The following is a 16,811-nucleotide window of genomic DNA, read 5'->3' as shown; positions in this document are numbered from 1 at the left end:
TTCAATACATGGCCTAGGCTCTGAGAACACCTAGTGTTGGAGTGGGATTTAAACCAGACCTGTGAAGGCTCTGGATGCCCCGTCATTGCTTGGAGCAGGGGCTAGGATCTGCTATGCTCTTCTGTCAGGTGTCTCCCTCTTTAGAACATCACCCCACTCTCTACACCTCCACCCAACAATACACCCTGATTAGCATTCCATTCACCATGCCCTAGTATGTACACTATACCCCAGTGTATTCAGAAAGCTTCCCTCCCTTCCTTGGCTCTACACGGAAGTTACCCTTCCTCTCTGAACAGCGAAGCTGCCGGCTTCCTGGATATAAAGTGTATGAAGTGGCTTCAGCTAGTAGACCAAAGTTCAACAACGGTCTAAGTGAATTCCAAGAATTCTTCTAGGACATGCATGTACATTACTTCTATAAGTAGGTATGGTATTTTCAATTGGGGGTGACTTTGCCCACAAGGAAACATTCAGCAGTCTTTGGAATCAGTTTTCATTGTTGCATGAGGGTGGGGGAGGGAGGAAGGAATGCTACTAGGATCCAGTATCCAGAGGCTCATGGATGCTCTTAAGGATCCCCCAATATACCTTATGCAAGACCAAGAAGTATCTGATCCTGATTGTTAATAGCACAAAGATCATAGACCTGGAATACTGCATTCCATTATAGAAACCAGCTCCACTGTTCGCTCTCTGCAGCTTCCTGGGGACAACTTTCATGAACTCCCTAGGGTCCAGTTATCTTGAAATTAGAACTGCTAAGAAGGTCTGCCTCATGAGTTTGTTAGAGGTAATAAGTTGGTACATAACAAATGTAAGCTATGTGGCAGGGTAATGGCTCAGGGAGTTGCCCTTATTGCTTCTGAAGCTGGACGTTAAGCATCAGACTACAGGGCTTCAAAAGCTGTTGTGTGGTATAATTTGGTCATTTTAGCTAGGGCAAAGAATCTCAGAATTAAGAATGGCTGACCTAGGCACTTACTGTGTTTGTACATACAGAGCAGGGTTCAGCCTAGAGGAAACTCTTGTTTTAACTGAAAGCAAACATAACAAATAATTTCCACGACCCTCTCTAAAGTCCTTCAAAGACTCCAGCAGTCACCGTTGGAACATTCTCAAAGGTTCTCATTTATCAGTGCAGTTAGCATGTTGCCTTCACAGCCCTAGCGATTGTACATGGTTTAAAGGATCTCATTCACAAAACAACCTCATTAAAGCAATACTAGATCCCCTACCTGTTTTGTTTTGGTAGTTTTTAATTAAGCAAAATTAGTTCTAAAATATCTGGGCTGGAGATCAAAAAGTCTTCTTCCTGTGCTACTGTTTGCCCCACTACACTGTTAACTATCATCTTACTTTATACCCCCGCCCCAGCCCTTCCACAATTAGAGTTTTAATAAGGTGACATAGGCTTTTGTTGGTTAGATGGAGTGGGTAGCACAATGCTTAATATACATTATACTATACTATGTGTATTACATGAGATATATGGTACACAATTACTTATATGTATACATCTATCTCATTATTTGATTTTCCAGCTGACTCATCGTGAGTCAGCTGATGCACAAACTTTTAGAAATTAACCTATGTGGGGACAGACTTTGCATGAGGCTTAAGAGCTATGTCTTCAGAATACTTGGTCTATGATGGCTCCTAGCAGTCACACAGGAATGAAGATGTGGCAGAAGGTAGGGTGGTAAATGGCATAACTGAGTTCTAGACAGGCTTCTCTACCTCCTTAGAAGCCCTATGCAACCTCTCTTCTTCAACTCAGGGTAAGACAAGACTTACATGCTGTGACAGAAGATAAGCAAGTGCAGCCTTGTGTGGACAAAGAGAGCCTTTGGCATAGGCTACCTTCCACCCAGGACAAGTGGGTCTCATCGCTGTGACTCTGGATCCATGGCTATGCAACTCATGGGACACCAGTGAGGTCTGCTGGTTCCTACTATCCCACACTCTTAACACTACTGCCATTTCCTGTCTTCTTCTTACTTCCTCTGTACTTACTTCCCCTTTCCTCATCCAGTCCTGGTGTTCAGGCCACACCGGTGATGCATCTCTCTGTCAACTGTGGAACTCTTCAAGCTGATATCTAAAAACCTACTTGATGCTAGTTTATATATTAGGAAGTCACCTGACACTAAACAGGGTGTTTTTTAATTCTCATGATCAGATCCTTACTTTGACGTAATTAAGAGTATTGATTGTACACGTCAAATTAGTGCATGCTGCTAATTCCAGCACCTGAGAAGCGGGGGCTAAAGGATAAGAAGTTCAAGTTTAGCTTTGGGGCTATATAGGTACAAGGGTATCTTGGACTACATGAGACCTTGTCACAAAGAAAAAAAGAGAAAGAAAGAAAAAAAAAGAAATAACAAATAAACAAAAGAAAGAAGAAAAACAAGAAAATTAGTTGTTTGGGTAACATAGTCAAAAGAAGGGACTTTGTCTAGTTTCTGTTGAATTGCACATAGTAGGTACTCAAAAAATATTGGTGGAGCTCATTATTAAACATGCAGGCATTAGTTAAGCCTCATCTATTGTGGTATGTGACTCTTTCCCCTCCCAGTGTCCTCTTTCATTTCTTTTCAAATAATCTGAATAATTTGTAGGCAGGGGAACAGGGGCTTAGCCTTTAATCTCATCAACAAAGGACCTTCCAAAGAGGAGACATTCTTTTGGCTGTGGTCGTGGGCATTTCAGATATAATTACATTTTTCACCCTAAAATTTCCCAATGAGATTAAGACTTAAGCACGACATCTCCATAACCCTCTCTCAGAAGTCTGCACTCCGAGCCCTACCCACTTTCACACAACTTCTGAAGGATGCAGTTGCTAGCAGCCATGCAACACGGAGCACAAAGGCCTGTCATTTGATGATGCCCTGCTTGCACAACTCCTTGAAGCCTCTCGAGAATGCGTCACCACCAGCAAGTGTGCACATGCTTTTTTTTTTTTTTTTTTTCTGTCGAAGGAAATACAATCCAGCCTTTCTCAACAAGCTGTTTCCAATATTTCCTTTATCTATTCAGGGTCAGGGGAGATAACAAGAGCAGTGTCTGGGGAAAAGGCAGCTTTAGAATTCTTTTATGTAATCTTGCTGGGTTTAGGGTATGCGTTAGAATCTCTCCTAACTTTAAAACATGGTGATCTTTCTCAAGTACCTGGAAGTTCTAATCCTCTTCACTAACTTAATTATAACAGGCCACTGATGGTGCTAGTCTACTGTGAATGCCCAGGCACTGAGTCTGGAACCTGTGAGTATATAATTTTTATTGCCTAGACTGCTTCCTCATCCTTGTGAGAATTAGCTATGACCCATTTTTTTTAACATGGAGATATATAGGAAGATGGGTTCCATTTGTCACTTTGGCAAGACATGTCACTGTGGAGCAGGGATAACAGGTAGATAAGTGCTCAGTTTCAACACAGCATAGGAGATAGGCAGTAAGATCCTAAGATCCTTTTACTGGTGCTTCCAGACATCCTGGCACTGCCCTTCTATGCACTAGAGTGTCAGAGAAGGGGATGCTTGAAGCTAAAAAACAACACACAGTTATTTCATTGGAGCCTCATAAGAACTTCAGGTGGAAGGAGAGGGAAAGACCAGTTTCTCATTTCTAGATCAAAATGCTGAAATTCAAGGTACTAACTAATGTAACATGAATGGCAAGCTCTAGAATACATAGATCCCATTTTCAATCCCCCAGAACTTCTATTCATGGAAAAGGATGAACAGGAAGAGGCAAAGGTGTTGGAAGAAGTCATGAGAATAGGGAAATGAAGTGGTTAGTGGGAAAGGGTCTAGCGAAGGAGAGGAAGGAGATGGGAACCTTGGTTTACTTCATGGTCTCAGCACAAAAGGCCTGTCTTCAGTTGCCCATGGGAAAGGGGGTTGGTGGCAAGCCAAAAGCAGAGATCTGGAAAGGTCATGTGAGGGATACAACTCAAGCCAATGCAGCAAGTAAGATACCCACTGAGTAGCTTTGGAGAGAGACATGCCTGGTTGTGTCCCCAGCATCCCCAGTCCTTAGATTCTAGACTCGGGTGATGAGCAAAGAGTTCCCCCTCTCTGTTCCCATGTGGTAGCTGCCAGGTGAGAAGGCGAAAGCCCTCGGAATGGTTACAGATAGCAGCACGATGGGTTCAAGCCAGTTATGCTTAGCAAACAATAAGGGGTGGGGCTTTTTAAACAATGGGGGAGGAAAATCAAAATAATGTTCTGTGACTCATGAAATTTGTATGAACTTCTCGTGTCACTATCTACCAATTCACTTTATATTAGAAGTTCACCATCTTCTTTCCCTATCCATCTGGCTGCTGGCTGCATAGATACTGCAATGATAGAACTGAGTAGAAGCATCTGAGCCCTCAGTTCACCGTGTCATGCTTTGCTGCTCTTCCCAACCCCACTGTAAAGGTAGCAAGGCTGCCTTGATAGCCTTTTAAGCGAAGCATCTGTCACCTATAGATAAAACACCACTTTCCCACAATTCTATGCCCTCAAATTCAATACAAGACCTAGGAAGACAAGGTCAGTTGAGTTATAAGCAATGTCCTTCCTGTATTTCAGAGTTCTGCTTTGAGGGACTGGCCATCCTTACTGGGCTTATAAAATCTCCCCAGCCTTAAGACTTGTGTTAGCAGGGGCAAATGATGCTCCTGGACTCTGGTGCTTCCTCCTTTGCCCTTTTTTGACTTTCCATTCCAAGGAGGGAAAGACAATTCTCTACTATGCCCGTTGTACTGATGCCCGGGAGCCTGAAGAGCCTTGGAGATTGGCAATGGGAATGGTACAGCCACGCCCCTACCTTCTCAGAAGAAAGCAGGCTGCTCTCTAGTTTCCCAGCATGTTGCCCATCCTCAGACATACAAGGCTGAGAAGGATTTCTTATGACATGTTTTCATCATGTTCCCAAGTTTGGGCCTGGTGCCAAGGAACGAGAACACAGAGAATAAATAAAACCGTAAAACCAACCAAAACCAACAGCCGCCAGAGCCAGGACTAGAAGAATCAGTTTACAGACCAGTTCTATGAGGCAAAGGAGACCTGCTTTATAATGGCAGCTGTCAGAAATCAGAGTGTAGACAAGGGAGGAGCTAGGCGATCATAGGATCTATTAATTATACTACAAGCCGATTCAAGGTCTCCATAGTGTGTCTCACACCCAGGAGGGGCAAGGACCCTTCAGAGCATTGTCAGGAATAGATCAGCGGGGCAGTGGTAGTCCTCTCTGCTCCTTAGGCCTTGGTTCCCCACTCTGCCTGATAGTTAAACAGATGTCAGTGTTATAAAGAGATCCTAGTTCATCCATGTGGAAAGAGAGGCAAGTGGTAAAGTTCTGTGACAACCATCACAGGACTAGGATTATTGCCTTCAAAGGCCTAAGAGTGGAAACACAACTTGAACTAAGTCTGTGCTGCACCAGTGGTACAGCGCTTCCCAGACATGCTGCTCCTGGGACCCTGGAGAGTTGGCCTTCAGGCCCCATCATGGTATGTTACAAGGCCTTAGCCCCACTTCAAAATGAGAAGGTTAGAATTTGGACTTTCTCTACATAACAATTTTAAAATTTGTTTCTGAATCCTTATTTGAACTTTCTGATTTTTCTCCTATATACAAAAAAGGCAAGGAACAGTAAACACGAAGTGTGGCTAGAGAGAGTACAGGGTGTCCCGTGCAGGTGGCAACTGCAACTGTTACTCTGGAACTATGTCCTGGGGCTTCCTCTCATCAAAGGTCATTGAGATGTCTTTAGTCACAAATGACATTTCCTTTTTATTCTGGGTTAAATGGGTTTACCAGGTTTATTGAGAGACATGCCCTTCTCTTTCAAAGAGCATAACAATTTTTCTTCTAGATGTTTCTAAGAGAGCAGTCCCTACCACTCTGTCAGAGGTCCTAAGAGTCTTCTTGGGGACAGGCAGAATCTGAAGTTGCCTATACTGAGTCTACCACCAACAAATACATTCACAGGGAGGGCCTGACTTATGAGCGTGCTCAGTGTGTGTCAACCAAGCCAGAGCAGCCCTGGGCTTGCAGGAACCTTCATGAAAGGTTGAAAGGATTGGAAGAATGCCTCATTCAAACTCTTTTCAGTGATTTAAAAAAAAAAAAAAAAAAAAACTTGTAATGGCTTTAAGACCAGCTGTAAAGCAAATGCATCCTAGTGGTCACCGAAGAGGATCTGCCTCGAGATGGGACCCTGAAACCCAGATCTCTGATCTTGTAAGGATGAACCACTTGGCTTAAGGACTGGCTCAGTCGAAGCTTTCAGCTGCTGCACTCCATTGTTCTTCCTATTAACACGATTTGCTGGGAAACAAAGCGAAAGGAATACAGATCCCTCTTGCAGCATCGTGCCAGGGCAGAATGAAGTCACAGGAACAGGGAGGAGGGTACCTCTTGTGGGAACTACTGGCAAGGAGGCAAGGAAGCAGAGGGAAAAATCACCTTTCTGGTTGGTGGAGCCAGTGAAGCGTGGAGCCCTTCATTCTTACTGTGGGTGTTGTCTGGCTTCCCCACTTGTTGGAGAGCTTGTGGAAATGCTTGAAAAGGGTTGAGGCTGAATGTAAAAGAAAACTATGCTCCAGCCTGTGACAGTGCCCATCAGTCAGAGGGCTGCAAGGTGACCTCTGAGAATATCTAGCAGCAATGGGTAAGGCAAGGGACAAGAGCTGCCATCTTCCTAATCGGCAAGCCTCCCAGGAGGAATCCAGAATACTGTCACTGAAAATGCCACACTGGCCTCACAATCTATTGCTGATGCTGTGGATGAACTCAGATCAATATACAGGGCCCAATGAAGTTCTGCCCCCATCTAGGGCCTCTGTTCTGTAAATTGCTCATCGCTGGGAACTGGGGATCCTCTGAAAAACAATACATACAATGTATGAGGTCCTAATTACAAGGCAAAAGTAATGAAGCAGGATAGTTACAAATGACCAAACCTATTGCTCTGGTATCCACCAATACAATAAGGGCACAGGGGCCCTGACATCTCTCAGCACTGGCTCTGGGACCTCTTCCTGCTCTAACCTATGGCACACTTATCGGCTGGACTTTCCAATGTGTGCATGTTTCCCCTCCTCCTTTTGGAATTCAGGATTTCATAGTCCACCATTTTAGCTTAATTTCGCCAGATGTGAGCATCTGGATTCCTCCAAGATTTGTGCCCCCTCTCCACATTCTTCCCCCTTTTTGGGCCATTTGTATGATTTTTCTAACCTCACTCTAACACCTCCCAAATTAGTGTCATCCGTGGCTCCCCTCATCTGCTCTTTACACCCCTTTACAGATCATTAATAAAGAGGTTAAGTAAGACCAGACCACCCCACAATGAAGCAAATGACAAGGGAGGGTGTGGGTGGGCAGCGAGCTCCTCATGCGCCATCCCTGGCAGGAGAAGGATATGCACAATGCCACAATACTCGGCCAGCTGTTTCCCAAGACTAGCCCGTGGTCATTCACCACTACTCTTTGTTTATGAGTTCTTAGCCAGCTTCCAGGTTCTGAGAGTGTGATAACATCTAAGCCAATATGCATAACCATGCCAGGTACCAGATAATACTGATTAGTTCAGAAAATCCGCAGCAGGACTGTCCTGTATTCTCTATCATGCTGGAGGTTTTCTACCTCATCTCTAAGCCCAGTACATTGGACCACAGGGACAGCTGGCCTGAGATATCATGGCCCTTTGCCCCCGTCCAACTCTCTGAGTCATAACTGCTCATTAAATATTTACTGGCTTTTCATGTTACTCGTTAGATTTCTCTCTTACTTGAAAGAAACCCCTGGTAAAAACCATGGACAACCCCAAAAGTCTGCAAAATTCAAGTATCAATGACAGAACAAAATAAGAAAAACGAAAGGTATTTGAAACCGGTGTGTTTTGTGGGATAAACATACCTGCTAGGAAACATGGATGTAGCTTAGGTTTATCTGTGTTCGCAAGAATTGGTTTTCAGTTTTGATTCTCCTTTTTTTCTGCCTTTTGTGTTACTTTCCCAAGTCACTAGCCCCAAAGTGTCAATTACTTTCCTTAGCTGACAGATAGAGTTATACTTACCTGTGGCAGGAGCAAAATGCAGTCTACCTAGGACTGAGCCCCAGGCACGGTGAGACACCATACCTAGCTCAGTTTATCTGATCCCTAGCACAGCCCTGCCAGCTGTGTACAACATCCACCAAAAGAGGAAATAGAGAGCCAGACCATTAAGACACCTGCACAGGTAACCCAGCTTAGCTCAGCAGTGCTGGGTCAAAGCCTAGACCTGCCTACATTCAGAAGTCATAATGATAACCAGAGGTGAGTGGCTCTTCCCTTGACCTCTGAATGTGTACAGAGGATCACAGATGCTCTTTTGAAGGAATGTGTCCACATCCACATGGACTTCTCTGTTAACCACAGCAGAGGGTTTGTAGACTCTGCAGGGTTTGTGACACAAATATAAAGGTTGTGAATAATCCTAAATCCTTCCAGGACAACAACTGCAGTTTTTTCTCTACCTGTCTCCATTATTGAAATGAAGACACGTTTCCCTGCAACGAAACATGGAATTCAAAGACCGAGAAGAGGATATTCAAGTTCTACCTCTGAATAGTAGCTTTACTAACTACTCATATAGATGATAAAAATATATATACAGATGGCTTCCAGAGGAATAATTTAAAAAGAGATAGTAGCAACAGGGAGAGAATGAAGCTTAAATTTCTCTGTTCAGAAATTGATTTTGCAACTGGAAGTAGAGACATAATCATGATTATTCTATAATATCTTAAAATTGCTTCTGGTATTTCCCACTCTGGCCCTTGCAAAGAGAGCTGAAATCTTCTGCAGAACAATATTGATAACTCTTAAGTTATCATACCCACATGGGAAGCCAAGCACCAGAGACAGTCCCCATGAGTCATGCTTAAGGACAGACAGCTGGAAGCCTGGTGGCTTTGTTCTCAGATCAGCAGGGACCTGCTGGCCTCCTACAACTTCTGGGGCTTTGTTTTTTCTGCAGAATACCCTCTCCAACCACATCTGCTCATCCCATTATTTATTATTATTACTACCATTGATGTTTTGTATGGTGCTGAAAAACATAGGCCTTGTGTATAGCAGTATTCACATTATCACTGAGCTTTAAACCTAGTCTCTCTCTCTCTCTCTCTCTCTCTCTATATATATATATATATATATATATATATATATATATATTGAATAGAGGTATCACTAAGTTGCCCAGGATGGCTTTGAACTCGTGATCCTCCTGCTTCAGCATCCCAAGTAGCTGAGGTTGCCAGCCTGCACCACAAGGAGGCATCATTTCTTTGCAATCATTGGTAATCAAGTTCTCTTCTTTTCTTCAGAGTTGGAGAAGACATAGTCTCAAAATTGGACTTTAGCCATGCTTTAAACTCAGCTTGCATATCACTGCAACAAGAGGCCAAAGCTTCCCATGCTGCTACACAGGCAAACGGGAAAGAGTACAGGCCAGAAGCTTCTATGTGCCTTGGCTAGGGTGACTGGACATCTGGAGAAAAGAGAGCCCTGGATCCCAGTTCAGCCCTCCGCCCTCCAAAGGCCTCTGTAGCTTTGACACCCACAGAGGCCTTCTCAGTTTCATCCTTTCTCTGACCTCCTCTTCCAGTCCTCCTGGCTTCATTTCCTAGTCTTGTCTCCAACTTGTACACTTGTGTTCCTCTGCACTGCTGCTGCCCGGGGTCAGTATCATCAATTCTCTCAGATGATGGAACGGCCTCTCCTGCATTCCTGCCGTAAAAATGTTGCCTTTACATAGCAGCCAAGGCTGTTCTCCATCTACAACAAACATTGAATTATGTCATGGCCCTGCTTAAGATCTTCCAGTGTCTACTCATTTTTCTTAGGCTAGAGTCTGAGCTTTTTCTTTGGCCTTAAAGGCCTTATGTGGTCTTGCCCTTTCCCATTTCCTGTCTCTCTGTTTTGTCCTCTACTAAAGAGCTATGGTTTTCATAAAGGTTTTCCTGCTACCAGCTCTCTTAAACTTGTCTGTAACTATTTCCTAAGCACATACATACACATGGTATATACCTTGACTCTCCCTTTTTAAGATGTGGCTTAAAACCTGCTTTCTTATAGGAAACTCAGAGAATATCTTTATCCAATGACTTCCACCTATGATCTGTTCCTCCTGTATTTTTCTGGTATCTACCCAAGCAATGATGCAAATTCCGCAAGATGATTATTAATGTGTTTAATCATTTCAGTTCTATTTCCCTATTTACATGGTAAGATTCACAGGGATCATCACATTTAATTTATTCATCATTATTATCCTTGCAGGTAACCAAGAACTTAACTATCTGATGAGTGAGTGAATGTGAACTTATGAATGAATGAATGAATGAATGAGTGTCTTAGTATCCAATAGTACAGGGTCCAGCTACACCAGCCCAGTATCCATAGGAGATCTAACCCAAACAGAAACACTAGCAAGTATTCCATAGAAGAGGCAGGAGAGAAAAACCCTAGACAAAGAGGACGGACAAGACTCTTCTTGCAAGGTTTGTTCCTATTCACTCCATTTTTCCAACTCCAGGTCAAGCACAGGTCTGCTGCATGCAAAGAGAAGCAAGAAATGTACAAACTCCACCCCTCCAGTGGAGCATCCCTTCTGCTGTTCTTTCATCATCCTTGGGGATTGATGTGCTGCGAACTCCACTGACCTTTGCACAACTGCTTCCGTGTAAAACCCTCTGCCTATGTTTGAACGTTTTATCTGTGGATCATGTCACACAGCTCCAATTCTTCATTTGTATCAAAATATATTTACTAGCATCATGATCCCACACCGGAAACTGCATCCATAGTTGTATCAATCAGGTCATAAATTTACGTATGCTTTCAACAGAGAAAGGTATCCCTTTCTAATGAGTTGAGAAGTAAATGCCTGCTCAATTATAAGATAACAGGAGCTCAAACAACTCAAAGCAAATGTGGCAAAAGATCTCAGGGAACCTTAACTTGGTCCCCTACTGTCCCATCTCCTTGAGTGTTCACAGACGAAGAGTTCTACATAAGATCCTTTAAAAAGCACCCTTATCAATAGAGATGATGAGTTATCTGTTCATCCCTAAGACTGACACCAGGGGGGTTTCCCTAAGGAAAGCAATATAGAATGGAACAGCTGCCCTTTCTGATTTTGTGAAATAGGGACATAATAGACTTCAGGTTCTTGCACACATTTGCACACTTAAAAGTACATGTGTTGAGGGGGATAGTCAAGGACAGTTATTGCAAACACACACCACAGGAATGCCCATGAGGACAACTTGCTGGGAAGGCATTCCCCCAAGGTAGATCCTAGGCATAAGGAAACAAGGATGCTCTACCAACTGGTGTGAGGCGGGCAGAGCAAGGAAGCACAGAGCTGCAACCAGTCAGAGGGGGGCAGAAATCCATGCTGAGTCATGCTGCCCTGACTATGGAGTTTGTGGGACTCACTGCAAAATGAAACCGTAGAATCCCCTCAGTGGGGAATCTTAAGCATTTCACCACATCAGACCTTTAAACTAAGAGTGGATCCAGTCCTTCAAAGTACAAGGTCACAGCCTGATAAAACCAAGTCTGACCATGAGGATTAAAGGTGGAACAAGGTTAATTCTAGAGACCATTGAATCTCCTTAGAAAAGCAAACTTCCCCAGTCCACTTTGCGCTCATAAAATACCACTCTTGGATGATCATGGGAACACAAATAAATCAGGCCCGGGCCTCCCATTCAGAAGCGGCGATAGAGGGAGGAGCTGGTGGGCTGTTATGCTAATTCCAATTTGTTATAAATTTTAGAACAATTTGGCCTAAATTATGATTCATTTCAGCACCAGGACTCCAGTTTCAAGCAAAGCTCTCCAATGCTGTTATAAGCGTATAACTGATGCCTACACAGAGAGCATGATGTAATGTTTCTTTTATAAGGGTTATAAATCAATACATTCAAAACAGTTAGTTCTTAAATGCACCATTATTATTCATCTTTAGTTATAAATTTAGTGTCTCTTTAGACCCAAGAGATGGCAATACAACTAGAAACATTTGATGGCTGTTCAAAAATGGAAGATTCCCCCAGCATCTCATTATTTTAACTCTTAAAGACACAACTTTAAAGCCTGAGGATGTCTGAGTACACTAGTTTGAAGGAATCTTAAAGAAAGTGAACAGTTTCCCCCAGAAGTCTATAAAATGTATTATAACATATTGACATAGAATAATATATAATATATCCACTAATTTTCTAAAGACAGTTGTTTTCTGGGATGCACAGTGTTTGGGGAACTTAAAAGAGCAATAAGGGACAAGGACTTAACACTATTCTCTACACTTGCTTTGAGCGAAACAAGATGTTCTATGGATCTTAGAGCTGGTTTGTGTCTGAGAGGGACACAAGAAACAGCAGGTCCTGAATCCTGCGTAAATCATTTCAGAAGAGATACAAGTAGAGCCTAGCACCCTAACATTTGCTTCTTGTAAAAAGAGCACTTCACAGGAGAGCCCCAAGCATCAGGCCCCCAAAGATCATCCTCCAGCCCGTTGAGCCGTTCTTTGTCTACACATCCTTGGCATGCGTGATGGTAAATGGCTCATGCTTGCTTCTCAATGTTAGAAACCCGTCTCATTTAATATCGCTATAGGTAAGTACACCGGTTATTGGCTTTCCTATGTCATATCTTTCCAATGTCATGTTTCTCTTTATGTCTTTCCCGGACAGGCTTTTAAGGTTTTCACTCTTGCTGTTGGTGACATCTTGGTGTCACCACCTCCTCATACTGACAAGCTTTTCTCTTGATCCCCTCAGCATCTAGAATGTTCATGCCAGTGCTGCCTTCCCATTCACTCAGGAAAAAGAAGAGGTGAGAGTTCTGAACTACAGGCTTTACTGGCATGGCATGGCTCTATGGGTGACATCTTTACTATGTTTGCAGATGTCCTACCCCCAAACTAATTCTTGTTATTTCCTGCCACCAGAACCACCAAAGCCAAGTGCCACATCTATGAGACTTATATCAAGTCTCATATACAAAGAGGTAAAACATGGTAGTGAAACTGGCACCCAAGGGTGGATCATACCAGTTTGGGGTTAAATTTTCATGAACTGCACTGTCATGCTATAGGAAGGTAGGCTTTGAGAAAATACACACATTTCATTATTTAGAGGTGTCTCAATGTTGATTTCCCCAACACTGTGATATTTCGTGCTTATCCCAGAACAAAGACCTGCATGTGAAATATTTTCTGGCCAGAAAAAATTACCCTAGCACAAAGTCTACCACATTCCTTCTTCTGAACAAAATGACATATGCAATGTCATCAAGTTCAATGGCATACCCATGTCACCAACTCCAGGGAGTTCTGACTTGGTGGTAAACATTCATGGTGTGTTGGAGAACAACAATTCCCAGCAGCCAGAGTTCAGTGTTCCATTTCTAACTGTGTGGTATTTATACACACACCCGACTCAATTACAGAACAGAAACCAAAGCAAAGAAAAATAAAAGGAGTCTTCTTCACAGCTAAGATCAGCTTTTCAAAAAAGCCAAAGCCCCTATAAAATGTGATGCACATCATTAATAATGCAAATCCTCTTAGAAGCACAAGTTTTAATAAAAGCCACAGATTAAATACCACTAAGACTCCAACAGCAACACATCCATTCTAGCTCCCTGGGAGAGTTACAGTTACCCATTCACCATGATTATGCCTTGATCCTCATGTCTTCTTCAGAACTGCCACAGAAGGGACAATACAATCCATTCAACGGGCTTCTTAGAGATGACAATTTCAGCTCCATGAAGATAGATACTTTTATTGTCCTTATTCCTTGCCAAACATCTGACACGACTGGAAGGACCCGAGAGTCACACCATACTGGTATATCTGGTAAAGCAAGCAGTAGGCTGCAAACCGCCACTGGAGAATTGTGTCAACTTTTTGAGTCTCCAATCATGCCTTAGAAGCATGTCTAAGGATCCTAAGGGCACAGTTTACATTTGAAATGATATAGAAACATTTGGATCGTGCTAAACCCAGCCCCAACAAGGCAGAGCAACAATGTGGTGGTATGGAGGGGTGGAGAGGCAAGGTGGGATGGACTGGGTTCTTGGGAATGGTCAGAGCACGCGGCCATTCTGCGCTCATGGGACACAATAGCAAGCACAGGACACAATCACAAACATCAGCGAGCACAATTGAGCACGCACACAATACAACACTAGAATGCAATCTTTTTTTTTTGTTTTTTTTTGTTTTTGTTTTTGTTTTTTTTTTAAAGAGAAATGATAGAAAAGATGGTTTCTCACCCCTCAAAACAAAACTGGAACTTTGGTTTACAGGCCCGGCTATGCCCATATGCCCTCCTCGTCATCCTGCGGCCGGCCCGAGGTGGGGAGGAGCACAGAGAGGAGGAGCGCCAGAATGAAAGAAGAGAAGGTTAGTCACACCGACATGCACCGAAAAGCACACGAATCTGCACTTTCTGTTTCATCTTAGAGAGCAAGGAGAAAAAAAAAACACGTAGTAACTTAAGTTCCACATCACTGGCTTGTCAAATGCATAACCAAGTTTGTATCTATGGCAACCCCACACAAAAACATTCCACCCTCTCGAGCTGTGACTCTGTCAAGATTGGATTAGGAGATTAAAATTAGTCTACATTAGCAGATGATTATTTTTTTGGAAAGCATGCAATCTGGATTGCATATGCCTAAGGAGTGGATTAAGCCTTTAAAGTAAGCAGAGAAGTAATTATAGTAATCACATACCCTTAATTTCTCTTAAGCTTAAAGTATCAATAAAAGTTGAAGGAGAATTAAAAACCCAAACGATTTGCTTAGGTGGAATACACTCTTTAGCACACCGTGGTTATTTTACAATGTTTCTAGCACTCTACAGTCTTAATTGTCAGGCTCTAATCAGTGCTTGGCATATAGAAAGGTATAAACATGTTTAACAATTGATTTTATAATCAAAAAAAATTTTTTAAAATAGTATAAACGTTCATTTCTGAGGAATGCCTGCAGAAAGGATGTTGCTTAATCTAACATTGTGTTCAGCTATGGACAGTCAGAAAATGGACATTTGGCTTGTATTTTGGTTGAAAATATTTTCAAAATAGCTCTGGCCAATTTCTTCTTGTAGAGAAGTAGCCAATAAGGCAGGGAAACCAAGTTCTTGAAGATAATAGTAGATGCTCTGTGACAAAATCCTCACTGTGAACAAGTCTCCTTGTCATGGGGTATATCAGAACAAGCAGGTCAGGTAGAGTGGTCTGCATGCTGTCCACACACATTATCTGAGAGCAGGGTGCTTGTAACAACATCCCAAAGACAACAGTTTGTCAGGATCAGGGTTTTGTTGTTGTTGCTGTTCTTTTTTTGTTGTTGTTGTTTTTATTTTGTTTTATTTTGAAAACCGGAAAAAGAAAGGTGACTTGGAACATTCCTTCACACTTGGGGCTGCACTATTGCAGGTGTCGGCTAGAGAAGAGGGTACAGTCATATGGAAATGCCACTACCTTAGAACTCCAAGACCAGGAATTTCACACAACTCAATGTGAAGTTTCATATACATAAGTAAGCCAAGATAATTTTTTATCTACTTGAGGATTTAGATGCATAGTCTTTGAACTGATTCCCAATACAGCTTTTTTTCTCCCTTTGTTTCTCTTATGCATTTAAAATATTATGTTGAGGGAAAAAAACCCAGGGACTTCAGACTGCCAAGAAAAAAGTCAATGTTTCACAAAACTTGAGAATCCCCCATGGGACCTGAGTCAATCAAGAGCATTTGAGCTGGGTAAGTCGGTATGAATCTTCACTTGTGAGTTTTGATAGGAATATCCTGGCAGAAAGCAAGTGTAGGCATCAGTCTGAGGAACTGTATGCATTTACTAGCCAGTGTTCTGTCAATAGACTTCTTTATCCCTCCAGTACTGAGGAGAGTGTATTGTCACACTCACTGAATTTCCTCTCCATTGCTATAGAAAAGCAAACTTTGTGTTCCTTTTCATGTTAATAAAGAGGAAAACTTTTTAGCAGGACACCCCAGGGTGGTATTAAGCAAACTTTGAGGACCTAGCAACCTGTACAGTTCAGTGCAGTGTGTGTGTGTGTGTGTGTGTGTGTGTGTGTGTAAGTAAACATATTCACTGGATATGTTTACATATTCTCTGACTTTCATCATAAGGTTCTTGATCCCCAAAGTCACTTCTGTAGGAAAACTCCCAGGCATGGAAAGATACTACAATTTGCCAGTTACAAAACAAAATTGGCGGTTTTCTGTAAAATGTAGCCCACAGCCCTTGTTGACCGCTTCCTAAATGGCTGTCAAATAACTTCACTTGCAGAGCAATGAATTTCATTTTGCATTTAAAACCCAACAGCACATTTACATGGAGTTTGCTCCAAGTCCATTGGTATAGGATTTCAATTTCAAAAGAAAAAAAGAAAAAGAAAGCCAATGCCACCAAAATCTGCCCCTGCTTTCCTAACAGTGAAGTGTGGTCCAATGCAAATCACTTTTAGCAAATTAAATACATTAAAGAGTGGTAATTAATTATGATTGAAACAGACAGGAGCTGTAGCTTGAAAATATACACTGCCAATGTCACTACTGTTCCTCGTCCACCATAGGAATAAGAAGGAGCTCCCAGATGTCGAGAGTTATTAAAAACCAGATGTTGAGATCCACATCTTGTACGCTAGTGAATAAAGTAAAGAAATATGACAGCCCAATATAAACTCAGTGAACATTTAACATGGTAGAAATGTGGACA

At 42.4% G+C, this 16,811-nt stretch overlaps 1 protein-coding gene across 10 annotated transcripts in view; it reads right to left on the bottom strand.

Moving 5' to 3' along the window:
- Positions 1 to 16,811, bottom strand: part of Erc2 (ELKS/RAB6-interacting/CAST family member 2) — an 864,340-nt gene that overhangs the window by 145,328 nt on the left and 702,201 nt on the right. For 3 of the 10 annotated variants that reach the window (XR_015044606.1, XR_015044607.1, XM_085828477.1), the window contains exon 19: positions 14,338 to 14,403. The exons of the other annotated variants lie outside the window; for them this stretch is intronic. Coding sequence is in view for 1 of the 3 variants with exons in the window: in XM_085828477.1 (XP_085684603.1) it covers positions 14,377 to 14,403 (27 nt within the window). In the remaining 2 variants the exon portion in view is untranslated. The remainder of the gene's footprint in view (positions 1 to 14,337; positions 14,404 to 16,811) is intronic. 10 annotated transcript variants of the gene reach the window in all.

The sequence above is a fragment of the Mus caroli genome, unplaced genomic scaffold, assembly GCF_978045245.1.
Source record: "Mus caroli unplaced genomic scaffold, Mus_caroli_1 scaffold_12, whole genome shotgun sequence".
NCBI classification, from domain to species: domain Eukaryota; kingdom Metazoa; phylum Chordata; class Mammalia; order Rodentia; family Muridae; genus Mus; species Mus caroli.
This window is presented reverse-complemented; position numbering and strand designations above follow the sequence as displayed.